Source organism: Borostomias antarcticus, assembly GCF_949987555.1.
Source record: "Borostomias antarcticus genome assembly, chromosome: 9".
NCBI lineage: Eukaryota > Metazoa > Chordata > Actinopteri > Stomiiformes > Stomiidae > Borostomias > Borostomias antarcticus.
The window spans coordinates 13,416,232-13,431,321 of NC_140242.1; the positions used below are offsets into that span (position 1 = coordinate 13,416,232).

The 15,090-nt window shown below is 45.7% G+C and overlaps 1 protein-coding gene across 1 annotated transcript; it reads right to left on the reverse strand.

Annotated features, from left to right (window-relative positions):
- Positions 1-284: 284 nt before the first annotated feature.
- zc2hc1a (zinc finger, C2HC-type containing 1A) lies at positions 285-12,290 on the reverse strand (the record flags this gene model as incomplete). Its single annotated transcript, XM_084442851.1, has 10 exons — positions 285-420; positions 1,262-1,372; positions 2,594-2,690; positions 3,826-3,940; positions 4,982-5,127; positions 5,257-5,398; positions 6,665-6,700; positions 7,406-7,522; positions 11,662-11,735; positions 12,266-12,290. The coding sequence occupies 10 exons, from the start codon at positions 12,288-12,290 to the stop codon at positions 285-287; spliced, it is 999 nt and encodes a 332-aa protein (XP_084298977.1).
- Between the last annotated feature and the right edge of the window lie 2,800 nt (positions 12,291-15,090).

The following is a 15,090-nucleotide window of genomic DNA, read 5'->3' on the forward strand; positions in this document are numbered from 1 at the left end:
ACCGTTGCAGCTCTCTCATCTGCCGCTCACCTCTTTTATTGGAATCACACCACGCCTCACCAGCAGTTAGTTACTGTATATTGCACTTCAATAACATTTTTAGGTGGGTAATTCACTGATGCCCGAGGGGAAGTTGTTGAAGAGTGGTAAGCGAACAGAGGAAGGAAGGAATTGGAATGTGACATCAGCTGGAGAGGGCTGCCAAAAAAAACGCATGGCATACAGTGTGGAGGACAAAGCCCCCCCCCCCCCCCCCCTCCCCAACAAACACACACACTTCCCTCTCAGATACACATTCTTCTGACCCCACACTCACAGCAGAACTTGGCACATTCCACAGGGTACTTGGTTCCACACTTGTGACAGAACTTGGTCTGTGTTCCACAGCTGTCCACTTCATTCCCACTTTTGGCATCATTCCTGGGGGAGGGGGAGGGGGGGGGTGAATGGGGAGGGGATGACATCACTGCCATGTCATGGTGCTAAAATGGGGACACACGGGCTGCGTTCCAAATCGCATATTTCTACTTTTTACTACCAGTACGTACTACAGCTGCCCCTAGGAAGTATGTAATTTGCACGTAGCATGCATACAATCAGGACATACTACCTTGTCATAACATTGCACCTTGAAAGTTGACCACATCCGTCATAGTCCATGAAGCGACATTCGTCCACAGCTAGGATTCATCAAAACACCTCCGGTGCTGAGCACAGGATTGTGGGTCAGAATAGCCAGAAAAGTGTGCTGGCTTGCATACTGCAAAATATGACCAGATGTAGTAGGACATCCTGGTATTTTGCCATACTGCATGTGGCATACTATGTATTGGGACATACTACATACATTTTTGGCATAGTATATAGTATGTAAGTACACGATTCAGAATGCAACCCAGGTGAGAACACTCTAAACTTAAACTGGCCACAAGAGGTCAGTATCTAATGAAGCCAGAGAGAATTAGTAGATTCAAGATTCATGTATTTGTCACATGTAATGTACAGTGTACAGTCACAGTGACATGTTGCTGAAATGTTGTAAGGGACAGGAGTGAGATAGAGAATTTATTTTATGTCATTTGATCCAAAGCTCACCAGGATGTGGGGCCCATCTCATTAATGCACCATCTTTGGTACTTTCCAAAAAGGATAATCGTTTTGTTTGTGCTTCTCACAGGTCAGCTCCTGTTGAGATACTGTGTGTGTGTATGTGTGTGTGTGTGTGTGTGTGTGTGTGTGTGTGTGTGCGTGCAGGTTATACCTGGAATTGGAGTTGTCTGCATTGTAGACCTTCCTCTTGTTGACCCCGGCTGTGGACTGAGTGTTCTTCACAGAGCCCAAGCCACCTGCTGGCCTCAGCCTCCCTCCAGACCTGGGGAGCGGAGAAGGTCAGGAAGAATGTTTGTTCAGTATAGATGTAAACCCATCTGTGTCAGCATGCCCAGCCCAGGATGGGATTAGAACCCGGGTCTCCTGCTGGGAAGGCAGACATGTTGACAGTTGCACCGACAGGGACGTCCCTCTTGGAGTTGGAGTTTCACCAGCTATTCCACATTTCACTTGGTTACATAGATGCTGTGCTGCAGTGTAACATCTTTAGAAAAAACGTGTGTGGGTGTGTGTGTGCGCGTGTGTATGTATGTGCAGGACTTTCAACTGTCAGAAAACCTTTTTTTCCGACACTGCAGGCTGAAGACATTTGTGGCACAGATTTCATTTGAAAATTGAGGGGACACAACTGAGCATCAAACACGTCCATTTCCTGCATTCTGGTGAATTTGTATAGCACCAATGTGTGCCTTTTCTGCATCAATTTGTGGATATGTACACCAAATAGTTGTTCTACTTGTAGCAGGTAACGTGTGTGTGTGTGTGTGTGTGTGTGTGTGTTGTGGCATCCTCACTCAGGCCATGCGGAGGGAGGCTGCCACAAGGTGGCGTTCCAGGGACATTAACGCGCCCATCCAAGCCACGAAATGCATAAACCTCAATTTTGGCACCACGGACAATGCCTTGCACACACACAGAGACGGCCAGAGCCACCTTGACCAGGCAGACCAGGCCCCGTCAGCACCAAGGACAGCGAGGACAGGTCATCGACGGGGTCTAACAGCCATTCCTCGTTGACCGAGGAACCGTACTCCCCAGCTGCGCCAAATCTGCTAATCAAGCCCAGACGGCGGGAGGGCTGGCTGTAGCCAATCCGCTAACAAGCCACCATGCCCCAAAAGGCCCGGCTGGGGACATTTTCAGTAGTCTTTGGACTCAGTGACCAATTGTACTGGGAGTGTGCTGCTTGACCAAACGCTTTGGTGAAATTGCTAATGTTCTTTTCCTTTCCGCCTTCAGGAGCCGAAGCCTCTCCACTGACCTTGCCCCGCGCTGTCCGAAGACAGGAGACCAGGAGCCATTGTGTGTCCAGATTTTTATCAATAAATGTGCCAAGGCGCGTAAGAGCTATAAGTGTGGAATGTGTTTTGCTGTGCTCCAAATTTCCCTACCTGGGGTTTTGCAGTGTACTGTGTGTGTGTGTGTGTGTGTGTATACTGTCTGGCTGTGTGTGTGTGTGTGTGTACTGTCTGTGTGTGCTGACCCTGATGGAGGACTGGTCAGGCCAGACGGAGGTGTGCTGTATCCTGAAGAGATGCTCCTCACTGATCCTACAGAAGGAGCCTTACTGGACGGAATCCCTAGAGAGAGACAGAGGGAGGCAACAAGGGAGGAAGAGAGAGAAAGCGAGGGGTAAAACAGAGTGAGACAGAAAGAGAGTGCAAAACAAAGCAACACATTTTGGCAAAATGTTTTGGGGTCAGCCGTTCTCAGATGTGTTTCAATAACTGGAGACAAAAGTGGAAGGTGCTCACTGCTCGCACACTGATATGAAACAAAGGGAATGTCCACACAGGTTAAGGATGCAAAAATATATTTCATATATTTTTAGTGCTGTACAAAAAATGAATGATACCAAAAAGTGTAGGGAGTGTAGAAAGAGGGAGAAACATTTCGGCATGGAAGACTGTCAGTCTGTCACAGAGTATAACTGGAGATGCATGAACGTGTGTGTGTTTGTGTGTGTGTTCTGCTTTGAACACAGACAGTGTTCTACAAGGTGTTGCTAGGCTGAACGGAGATAAACATTGGTAACCCTCCAGGTCACGCAAACAGTCGAATCATCGTCATCTTGACTCAAAAGCAGAGAGAAACCGAGAGAGAGAGAAACAGTGAGAGGAAGAGAGAAACAGAGAGAGAGTGAGATAGTAGAGTGAGTGTTACTGAAGCAACAGCTCCTGAGGTGTGGTACGTATCACCAGTATACCCCGGGCCGGCTGCTGTCGTTGGCGCGAGGCGTTGCAGAGAATCCCGCGTATCAGGTGAGTCTGTGCGACGCTGCCGCTGCTCTCTAGACAGAGCCGCCGGCATTGTTAGCTATGAGCGGTGGGAAGCTAGCCACTTCGCTGACGCGCGGATGGGAAGCTAGCCACTTCGCTTATGTGTGGATGGGAAGCTAGCCACCTAGCTAATTCGCCAACGCGCGGATGGGAAGCTAGCTACTTCGCCAACGCGCAGAGGTATGATAACTCGTATAGTAGAACTGTGAAGAGGCCCATGGTGCAGTAATATGGTGAATGTACGACGGCTCTTCAGAGGTCAGACCGTGAGGTCGGAGCTACCCGTTGTATGACATCATTAATGGCAACCTGTCCTCTCAACCTTGCCTCCCTGCCCAGAACACTGCTGCTCCCAGGCCAGTATCCCTTCCCTTCTGTCCCACCTGGGTGTGAGGCAGAGGTCCGACCAGTGGCGGTTCCCCCGGGGCTGCCTTACCGGAGAGCTGGCCAGTGGAGGACTTCTGGGGCAGACGGGAGGCGGTGGCGGTGGAGGGGGCGGAGACCGCCGTCACACCAGGGGAGCCGACCTTCTTCACAGCCGGAGGCCTGAACTGATGGGAGAGAACACACACGTAAAATCAAATGATCCAACGCTTTGCGAGTCCCTGTCCAGATCAAACGCATTCAGCCCCCGCCACCCCCCCGTGGTGTTCTGCTACTGTAACAGAGTTATTATTTATTAATAATTGAAGTTCGTCAAAATTTAGTTTTTTTCTTTTCATCTTAAAATAATCATTCTGATTGTCCATGCAAAACTACCATACATTTTGCCATGTATTAGAGTGCCCCCTTGTGGTTGGAGTTGGTGGTTGCAATAACTGGTGTTAAGCCACCATGCTCGTCCCTTTTGACCATGACAACTGCCGAGATCCTGCTCTGCCCCTTTTTAGATACCATCGAATAAGATCCTGTCCAGAGTATCTAAGATTGTATAATTTGTCACATGTATGTTTTCTATTTGTTTTATGAGTTTATTTGCTTCTTGTGTTATGTATTTTACTATTTTACAGAGCTAATGTGTCTTTGTCTTGGAACCGTTAGCTAGCTAGGCTAGCTACTGCGCTTCGCGAGCTCTCTATTAATTAGCACCGATGGATAGAGGTGATGATCACATGGCTAGTTTTGACAGTAGGTTATTTTCCTCTCTTTCATTGTGTTGTTTGTGTGTAAAGGGCAGAAGCAGATTCATAGCAACCATCTACCACACCTCTGTATTTGAAACAGGTATGTTTATGGGAAGAAATGGATGTGTATGTAGTTTGGTATTGGTGATAAGCCTTTGCATAGGACTAGATACATTTAGATAAAAACGATCACATTGTATTAGAATTGTATTTGTCAAAACTAGTAAAACCAGTAAACTGTAGATACAGTAAGCCCCTTTTGAACGTGACCACTGACAAGTGTGTGTACAGTATAAGGGCAGAAGCAGACTTATTTGTGACAGCAACCATCTACCACACCTCTATATTTGAAACAGAAACAGCAATAAGCTGGATTGATGGAACGATGAACCTGGTGTCCTGACTGATGCGTAGGTGGAGCCGAAATGAGAGGGTAACACAACAGTGGCGTCTTTAAAACAGAGGTACCTGCGTGCGCATGGCCGGCTTCTTGGCCTCGCTGGCCGGCTTGCCCTTGTTGCCGATGCGGGCGGCCTGCTCCCGGCAGAACTTGATGTGGCGGTCCGCCGCGTTCTCACTGAACCTCCTCTGACAGTACGGGCACTGGATGTAGTCTGGGGGGAAGGGGGGAGGCAGTCGCGGTTAAAGAGCTAGCGAATAGGCTAGGTTGGTACACGCTCCGGAAACACCAGGTTGTCCGTTCCTAGTAGGTCTAAGACAGGCGGCAGGCCGAGGTGAATCACCTGGATCGTAGGAGGGCGGAGGGGGCGGGGGCAGGGGCCCGCCCTCCTTCAGCACCTGGGTGAGGCCCTTGGCTGCTCTGATGGTGGCAATGAAATCCTCGTGCTTCCGCCGCCAATTGGATGGCTTCTTAGGAGGCTCCACTGGCTAAAGCGACACACACACACGAAAACACAGTGATAGGAAGTTAGTTAAGCGTCAGCGCTCGCCACTTCCTTCAAACAAAGCTGCAGACCCCTCTAAGGACTGTGGCGCCAAGCTCAGCCCTTAACCTTTGACCCGATCGATCCCCTAGGCTGCACCTCTTAACCTCTTGTAGTAGCAGTAGTAGTACTTCATCGATCCCCCAGGGGGAAATTGCCCTGTTACAGCATGAAAAGACAACAAAGTAATATAGACTACAGACAGAATATAGATAGAATACAGATACAAAACATAAAGAAATCCAAATGTGCAAGAGCACAAGTGTATAACAATACAGTAGGTACGTTCCTAAGCATGCCTAGAGGAGTTTCTAGATGGTTCTGGATGGCTAGATTACAGTTCCACCATCTTGCTTAGACCTATCCAATCCTGTCAGAGGCAGGGAAGACTGGAGACAAGGGCAGATGTTACACAACGGGTCTCTGTGGCCAGGCCAATTACAGTACATGCTAGATATTCAGGTCATGAATGGATACACTTGTAGCGCTGTCCTATCAAAATACGGTTGTGTGGGTCTGTCTCTGCTGTGACTGTAACACCGTCTGACAGAAGTAGCTCAGGAAGTAGTTCAGAGTCCTAGGACCGGGTGTGCTACTGTAGGTCACATGACTCGCTAGTGACCTCATCTCAGCACTGTCAGGTTACACCCCTCCGGGCGGTCTCCAGCTCGACGGGACATCAACAGGCCTCGGCTTTCTCAGCAAACCCAGCTTCACCAGGTCTCAATGGCCTAAACTGTTTTTGAAAACTACACGCCATAACGGATCTAAATATTGGCATTGTCTTGCGAGCTCTAACTCTACCTGCCCATCACACAGGCCTACTGCGTCTAGCTGAACGCAGGAGCTCTGAATGTTACCTATGTCGTTTTACAACACAGGCTGCTTTTAAAAGTGGACTTGAGAGTATCTGTTGACTGTACATTTCCTTAAAAATCTTCCCCACCGGGGTATTGAACCCTTGATCTCCCGCATGGGAGTCGGTCGCTTTATCCACTACACTACCGAGGAACTTGAAACTGCGTAACGTCATAGTGAATTTATTTTGGTGTGCTGGGATCACTGCCTCTTGTGGTGGCAACATAGAAACGCAGGTCAACAACAGGACGGAGGGAGGGAGGGAGTGACAACCCGACAAATGCTATCTATGCTGCGCTGGCTTACAGCCACGCACAAAAAAAACGAAACAAAAAACAATTCTACTTACTTTCTCAGCCCTAGCAGTGGAGGAAGTACTGTGTGACTGAAAATACAAAAAAAGTGTATAACAAACCATTTGGAAAGCAGAAAGTAAGAGAAGGTCACAAACAGTGCAGCTCCAATTATCAGGCTGCTTCATAAGAAGGCGGGTCTTCTGGTTCTCATGACTCTTTCAGCGGGTGTTGAACAGGGTCCAGGGCTAGCTAACCTGGCCTGACGTTAGTCTGACACAGTGGTTTATATGAGACACTTTAATTCCTGACCCGCATGCAGGTTCCTGCTGACCGTTCACATGTGAAAGATAACCCTACTTCTCTTCTCAGTTCAGTGTAGTGTTACATTACGACACAGAACTCCCGACCACCATTTTGAAATAATGCCCTATAAAGCTGTGTTCCGACTGGAAGCGACACTAATTTTTGCGTCGCTTCTGGTGAGAACACAGTTTAACACTGACAGTACACTGTGAAGGTGCATTCCCTGTACTTGAATGCACCCCCCTGTGGTGCGGGGCATGTGAACACGCCCTGTCGGTGTTCTAAAGGTGCCCCACTGCCTCAACCAACACCAACCAACACCTACATTGGATCGGTGTGCCACGTTTGCTAGTGACTGCTGGATGGATTTTGCAGCTTAATTTTAAACTTTCAACATTCTAACAGCAACCGCCAACTTTAGAATGCTGGGTGTTGGGAGTTGGTTGCCGTTGGTTGGTGTGTGCAGGCACCTCTAAACTGACGGCTCTCACCTTAGCTTTGATAGGTTTGACAGTGGTGATGTCGGTGCCCTCAGCTCTCTGGCGTCCGGAGTCGAACACCTTCCGTCTCTTGGTTGCCGCCTTCTGACAGATGGGCACGTGCTTTTTCTATAGTTTCAATTCAGAAAATTAGACCAGCAGTCAGTGCCTCCATATCAGGTACAGGATATGTGTTGTCCCAGTGTCCACTTAAAATCAATACCATGACACAATTTTATCCGATCAACCATAAAACCTTGGAGAACATTATACAATATCTGAAATCCCCCTCCTGTTGCCTTGATATTCTGCCTACAGGCTTTTTCAAAAATGTATCTAACTGCATGGCCTCTGATTTACTACAAATTGTAAACATCTCTTCTTTCAGGTGTGTTCCCACAAACCCTGAAAACTGCTGTGGTCAAGCCACTCTTAAAAAAGAATAATCTAGACACCTCACAAATGAACAATTATAGGCCCATATCAAACCTCCCGTTTTTAAGTAAAATCATTGAAAAAGCAGTTTTTCAACAGCTGAACAACTTCCTGGCACTAAATAATTGTTTTGATGTCTTCCAGTCAGGATTTCGACCACACACAGCACTGAGACTGCTCCTTAAGGTCTTCAATGACATCCATTTAAACAGACAATGTGTGAAACCTCCTGGACCACAGTGCGCGGATCAAAGACTTTGGTCCAACCTCAAGAGGTGGTCTCGGCTCAAACCAAGGTTCGCTGCTGCCTAATGTGAAATCAAAGGTTCGCACTTTCAGATCAAACAGACGCGCGTGCATCCACAAACCAATCAGTGTCAAGTATAGGGAGACGCACCCCCATGCAAGCAATGACGACATAATGTAGGTCTGCCACCAAAAATCCTTTGGTCCGCTGGTGGGAAAGCGAAAGTTTTGGAACTAATCAATAAAAAATAACAAATGTGAAAACGCCAAACGGGATTCTGGTTCGGACCTTGGTCTAGACCTTTAGGTGTGAAAGCGTCCTTAGAAAGATTGAAACTTTGGCTCGTTGCTCTGGGGATCGGCATGAACACTCCAATCCGAGTGCTCCGTAGGTCAGACTTTTGTGTTTGTGGAGCGCATTTTGATTAAAGTTATTTTTATAGCAGTAGATCAAATCCCCAAAGAAAGAACCTAAAGAACACAGCTGTTCCTGTCCTCTCTGTGCCCACTCCAATACCAGCCTAAGTTATCTGTGAAAAAGATAAATATTAGTAAACCAATGTGGAGGGACTCTGGAAGCACTGTACTGTGATGCATTACCGTGTTCTAGTTCTAATCAATTTATGGTTATGGGTTTTGAGGGTATCCCTCCAGTAGGCTAGCCTACTCAATGTTTACTGTACAGTATGTTGTAACCTTGCAATGTGGCCAGACAAATATTAGCGTTAGGGAAAGGAACAGAATAGTTCAGTTTTGGTAAATGGGCTGTCTTACTGTACCGCTTTCGGGAGCAAAGGTCCCATTCCCTACAACACAAACTCTTGTGTTCTGTGGGTATCTGTTTACACTTTTTACATAAACACCTAAAGTCCCCCGTTGTTCTAGGAATAGCCTTGGCAGCAGGTTCGGGTTGATTGGAAGCCTGAGCTTCCTCTCTTGCGCGCGGATCATCCATCTCATGGAGTTCCTTGTCTGTGAATTCAGGCTTGAATCTGTAGCCAGTGCCATCATATTCAAAATCAAGTTCTTCGTCATTATAATAATAATGATCCATTGTCCATAAATAGCCGTTGCTTCCGCTCAGCAAATGTAGAATGCTTCAGCTCAAACATAGAATGCGCTCACCCAGGTAGGCAGATTCCTAACTAGCCGGGACTACTTACCCCTCCCCCAAACCTCTCCGCGGGAGCGCGGAAAAGGCTGGAGCAATGCCCATATCAAAGCCTTGCCATGCACATAAACACAACGAATTGTGATACATTTCACTGTGCAGCAAACTGAGACCGGTAAGATAACACACTGAGCTTCATGCTTGTTTTTGTTGAGTTTTTCAACCCATATTTGCATGCACTGGCCACCTCCATTGTAAAGAAATTTGAGTCGGACGAAAATGTCGATCTAGTTCAATATTTGAGCGATCAAGGACATTACGGTCTCTATGTTTCAGATTGATGTTAGACATATCATAAATAGGGCTTAATGTCCAAAATAGCGCACTACCCCTTTAAAACAATTACAAAGTCAGTCTACTATCACCTGAAGAATATATCAAGGATTAAAGGATTTATGTCTCAGCAGGATCTGGAAAAACTTGTCCATGCGTTTATCTTCAGTAGACTCTACTACTGTAACGGTGTGTTTACAGGTCTCCCTAAAAAAAAGATCAGACAGCTGCAGCTGATTCAGAACTCTGCTGCTCAAGTCCTCACTAAGACTAAGAAAGTGGATCACATCACTTCTGTTCTGAGGTCTTTACACTGGCTTCCTGTCTGTCAAAGAATTTACTTTAAAATACTTCTGTTGGTTTATATAGCATTGAATGGTTTAGGGCCAAAATATGATCTGCTGCTACGTTATGAACAATCCAGACATCTCAGGTCATCTGGCACAGGCGTGCTTTCTGTCCACAGAGTTAAATGGAGAAGCAGCGTTAAGTTTTTATGATCCAATTATCTGGAAAAAACTTCCAGAAAACTACAGGTCTGCTGAAACTCTCAGTTCTAGTTCAAGACTGAAGACTTTTCTTTTTGCCGCTGCTTTTTATTAAATCAAATAATTATTAATTCATACCCTGCACTGTAACTTTTATTCCTGTATTTTATTTTTCCTGCATTTAGTTTTACATGTAAATGTCCTTGTTTTGCATTTCATTACCTTTTATATGTTTCTTGCACTTTACCTTGATGCTTTGAATGTCTCATGTAAAGCACTTTGAATTGCCTTGTTGCTGAAATGTGCTATACAAATAAACTTGCCTTGCCTTACAGGAGGTGGACGACAAGACAGGAGGGAGGTCTGAAATCAAAACCGCACATCCTGACACGCATGAGTGTGAATGTGCGAACTTACATGTGCAGGTGTCAGAAGCATGCAAGGGCAGGCTTAGTTGTGTAAATAGGTGGTTGCCACAGTTGATATGAGTTAGTGAGATAGTACAGTAGTGTGTCTTGATGTCCGATTAGTCTTGCATAGCCAGACCTATCTCCACACTTTGTTTACGCTGTGCCAGTGCTGGAGAAAAGTGTGGCTGGACCATTCAGAGTAGCGGGGGGGGAAAAACGCTGTATTTCTTTAAACCAATCACTATTGTCTTTGGTGAAGCGGTTGCTGGGTTGTTGCTGTTTCACATAGTATGGGAGAATCTCCCATCGTCACTGATTGGCCGACCATATGAATTGGCGCCACTGATTGGGCAGTAATAAACGAATGGCAAGGCTTATCCCCAAATCCTACATCCATTGAGTCAGACTAATGTGAGATAGTAGTCAAGCATTCAGGTCCAAAATCGTGCACCAGAAAGCTTATGATCATAATGCAACATGTTATAAACATCTTTAATACATGCATTACATAGTGTGTCATATCATGTGAGTTATCAGATTGCTACAAAGTTACCCTTCCCTGTTACAGCAGACCTACTGTTTGTGTTCAGAGTGCCGTGCCTTGTGACCGTTATCAACACACCATAAACAGCGTTCTCTCCTGATAATTAGTGAATATCGCCAACACACACAGATAGTGGTCAGTATGTCATCATTCCATCGTGTTGTGACATTGTTGTCGTCAGCAACAACGCCGGTATTATCCTCCCCAACTGCCTGCATTGCTTTACTCAGTCACCTTGGAGACAGTGCAAGTATGTGACTGAAGCATGTCCTCCAGTCAGCAACCTGAATACACAGTAGCTATGGTGTTTCATGGTGAGACACTAGCCTCAGTTCAGTGGCCTTGTGGTTAAGAGTGTCCACCCTGAGATTGGGAGGTTGGGTGTTCGATCCCCGGTCCTGATCTAGCGAGCTCACATTCTGTTTCACTCGGCAGATCAATCAATCAATCAATCAAAGCTTTATTTGTATAGCGCATTTCATACCCAGAGGCAACACAATGCGCTTGTAGATCAGTGTGGCCTTCCCCCTACGAGGCTAACAAGGCACATTCTTCTTATAGCTTGATGTTTTGTCTTCATAAAAATGGAAATGTTTTCAATGATGTCCATAAAAACAAATGGGCAGAAATGTCTTCCTTCCATCCTGATGTGACAGAGGTGAAAGGGCTAGATGGATTGATGCTTACACATGTACTCTTACCAGGACTTTGGGGAAGAAGCTCCTGTCACAGATTTTACAAGGAACCAGCTCCTCAGCCGGAGGTGCTTCTCCATCTGTAATGGGATGGACAGAGACAGGGACTTGATAGCAGACAGCGGAAGGCTTGCTATGGATGTAGCCTACCGCAAAAACTTAATAATAATAATAATTAAAATGGCACTACTCTCCGTTACATTAAAGAGCACTCAAAGGCATAACGTTACAACAGCCAATACAATTTCCAGCAGCTATTAGTTAGAATGCAATGGCATGTTTTGAATTGAAACATCCTTTTCGGTTCTAAACTGCAAGGTTAGTTCTAAAGATTTGACATGAATGAAATACTTCAGTTTCACAACAGAGAGACACTGGTTATAAAACTGCTTAGCTGTCTTGGCTGCTGTATGTGAACCTGGCTAGCGTTAGCTTAGCATAGCGTCATCCTCCGCCCTGTTCTGGCTAGACACCCAAGAAATGGTCAAAGAGACGCGCATTCACAAGCTCGAACAGCAAAACGGTAGGCTATAAAGCATGCAATAACTCTTGCTTAGAAAACGAAGCAAAATCCTTATCAAACTCTAATTATTTTATCAACATCTCTCACCCTCAAATTCACCCATTATATCCATAGCTCGTCTTGTCTGCCGCTGATGATGCTGCCACTAGCAACCACTGCCTGGTCGCCGCACGTCCCAGCAACCGAGTTTCTCATTGGTCGTTCCCGTGCGGCTTTGAGTCAGGGATGAGTGCATTATTCAGTTTGAACGGTAGGTGGGGTGTGGGAGGCAACCCATCGCTCCTACTCATCTTTATTTGAGTAGGCTACATTTTGTCTATGAAAAAAAGAGAGATCAACTGTACCTGAAGCTTTCCATGTCATATCAGGATGGGATTGGATGGTGGCTTAAATGTACAACATAATTAAGTCCTTGCCGTGGAGGTAAGGCTCAAGCCACACACACACACACAAGTGTGCGCGTTTACTTTTCTTAATGCTCTGACATCTATGAAGATAGAATTATTTTCCTGGAAGAAATCAGAATGCAAGGATCCGTTTTAATTCGATTTTAATAGAGTCAACCTTTTAAAGTGGGCCCTGTGTGAGAGGATGTGAAGTAGGTACCAGCATGCAGAACACTACACAGTGTACACTGACTGCTTGTTTCACTTGAGCATCCCGACTGCCGCATTGAGCACATGTGGGGCATTTGAAAGGAGTCTTTCACAGCATGCCGTTCACCACAGTGAGCATGTGTTGCTTTCTGGCTCATGTGAGTCTTAACAATCTGGTGTCCATCTCACGACTGCTCAATATCCCTTGGCTCACACGCACACCGCACACTCTTTTTCTCTCTCCCTCTCTCTCTACACACTCTCTCTCTCACACACACATACACACTCTCTCTCTCTCTCTCTCTCTCTCTACACACACACACACCCTCTCTCTATATATATACACACACACACTCTCTCTCTCTCTCTCACACACACACACACTGGCAGCACCTCCTCCTGAATGGCCAAAGCACAATGTTTACATCAATTATGGCAAAATCACATTTTGTCCAAGACTGGACATTGAAAAACAACAACCTTAACCAGAGCAAGGAGACAGGTGCAGAGAGCAGATTTAAGACACAGCTGAACCTGTCGCCCCCCTTCCCATGTCGTCATCATGTACAGTTGTTGAATGAAAAGCAGATTCTCAGCTAATTATCACATACATGATTTATCCAACAGGATCAAACCACCTAAATAAGCGTCATCTGATTGGTAGTCTCAACACCAGACCCATGAGAGTTATTTCGCTGATACACTATGTAAGCTACGCTAACTACGTTACTGCATGCTGCATTCTCTATGGGTCTGGGACACTTCATGGAATCCCTGTGACATCAATCAGTAACAACTTTCACGATCAGGTGCTCCGATCCATAGATATGCCCCGCCCATGTAACCTGGGCTAGCGTCTCACATTTGCTGCTACGACCTGTCACTCTTTCAATTTTGAACCGTCTACATGCCCTCAGCCACAGGCTCATCTCACCCAGGTGTAACATGGAGCGGCTCAGATGCGCCTTTGTGCCAGCAGCCATCAGACTCTACAACAGTGCCGGAGCGCTCCGAGTGTTGTGGAGGTGTGAATGTATGTACTGTATCTATGTATGTATGTACATACAGTGCATCTGGAAAGTATTCACACCCCTTCACCTTTTCCACATTTTGTTGTTACAGCCTTATTCCAAAATAGATTAAATTATTTTTTCCTCATCTACACACAATGACCCATAATGACAAAGTGAAAACTTTTTTACGAATTTTTTTGCACATGTATTAAAAATAAAAAGACTGAAACATCACACATACAAGTATTCATATCCTTTATTCAGTACTTTGTTGAGACACCTTTGGCAGCAATTACAGCCTCAAGCCTTCTTGGGTATGATGCTACAAGCTTGGCACACCTGTATTTGGAGTATTTTCCAATTTTTCTGTGCAGATCGTCTCAAGCTCTCTCAGGTTGGATGGGGAGCATCGCTGCACAGCTATTTTCCTTCTGGAAGGTTCTCCCATCTCCACAGAGGAATGCTGGAGCTCTGTCAGAGTGACCATCGGGTTCTAGGTTACCTCCCTGACCAAGGCCCTTCTCCTCCGATTGCTCAGTTTGGCCGGGCGGTGGTTCCAAACGTCTTCCATTTACAAATGAAGGAGACCACTGTGCTCTTCTGGACCTTCGCTGCAGATTTTTTTTGTACCCTTCCCCAGATCTGTGCCTTGATACAATTCTGTCTCGGAGGTCTACAGGCAATTCCTTTGACTTCATGGCTTGGTTTCTGCTCTGACATGCACTGTCAATTGTGGGACCTTATATAGACAGGTGTCAAAATCATGTCCAATCAATTGAATTTACCACAGGTGGACTCCAATCAAGTTGTAGAAACATCTGAAGGATGATCAGTGGAAACAGGATGCACCTGAGTTCAATTTTGAGCGTCATAGCAAAGGGAGTGAATACTTATGTATCTTCTTTTTCTTTTTTTTTTATAAATTTGCAAAAATTCATAAAAATGTCACTTTGTCATTATGAGGTACTGTGTGCAGATTGATTAAATTCATTATTTTCCTCAACAATTTTGGAATAAGGCTGTAACATAAAATGTGGAAAAAGTGAAGGGGTGTAAATACTTTACGGATGCACTGTATGTATGTATGTATGTATGTATGTGCGAGCGTGCGTATGTGTGTAGCTATGTATGTATATATGAGTATTGCAATACATCTATACAGTCTGGATATACAATACACACAATCGCTGGGAGTGTGTGGGGGGAGGGGGGCGGGCAATAATCATAACGCAATCAATCAATATCCTAGGGCTAGGCAATAGAGTAGACCTATGATTTTATCATGGCAAGATCAGAGATTATT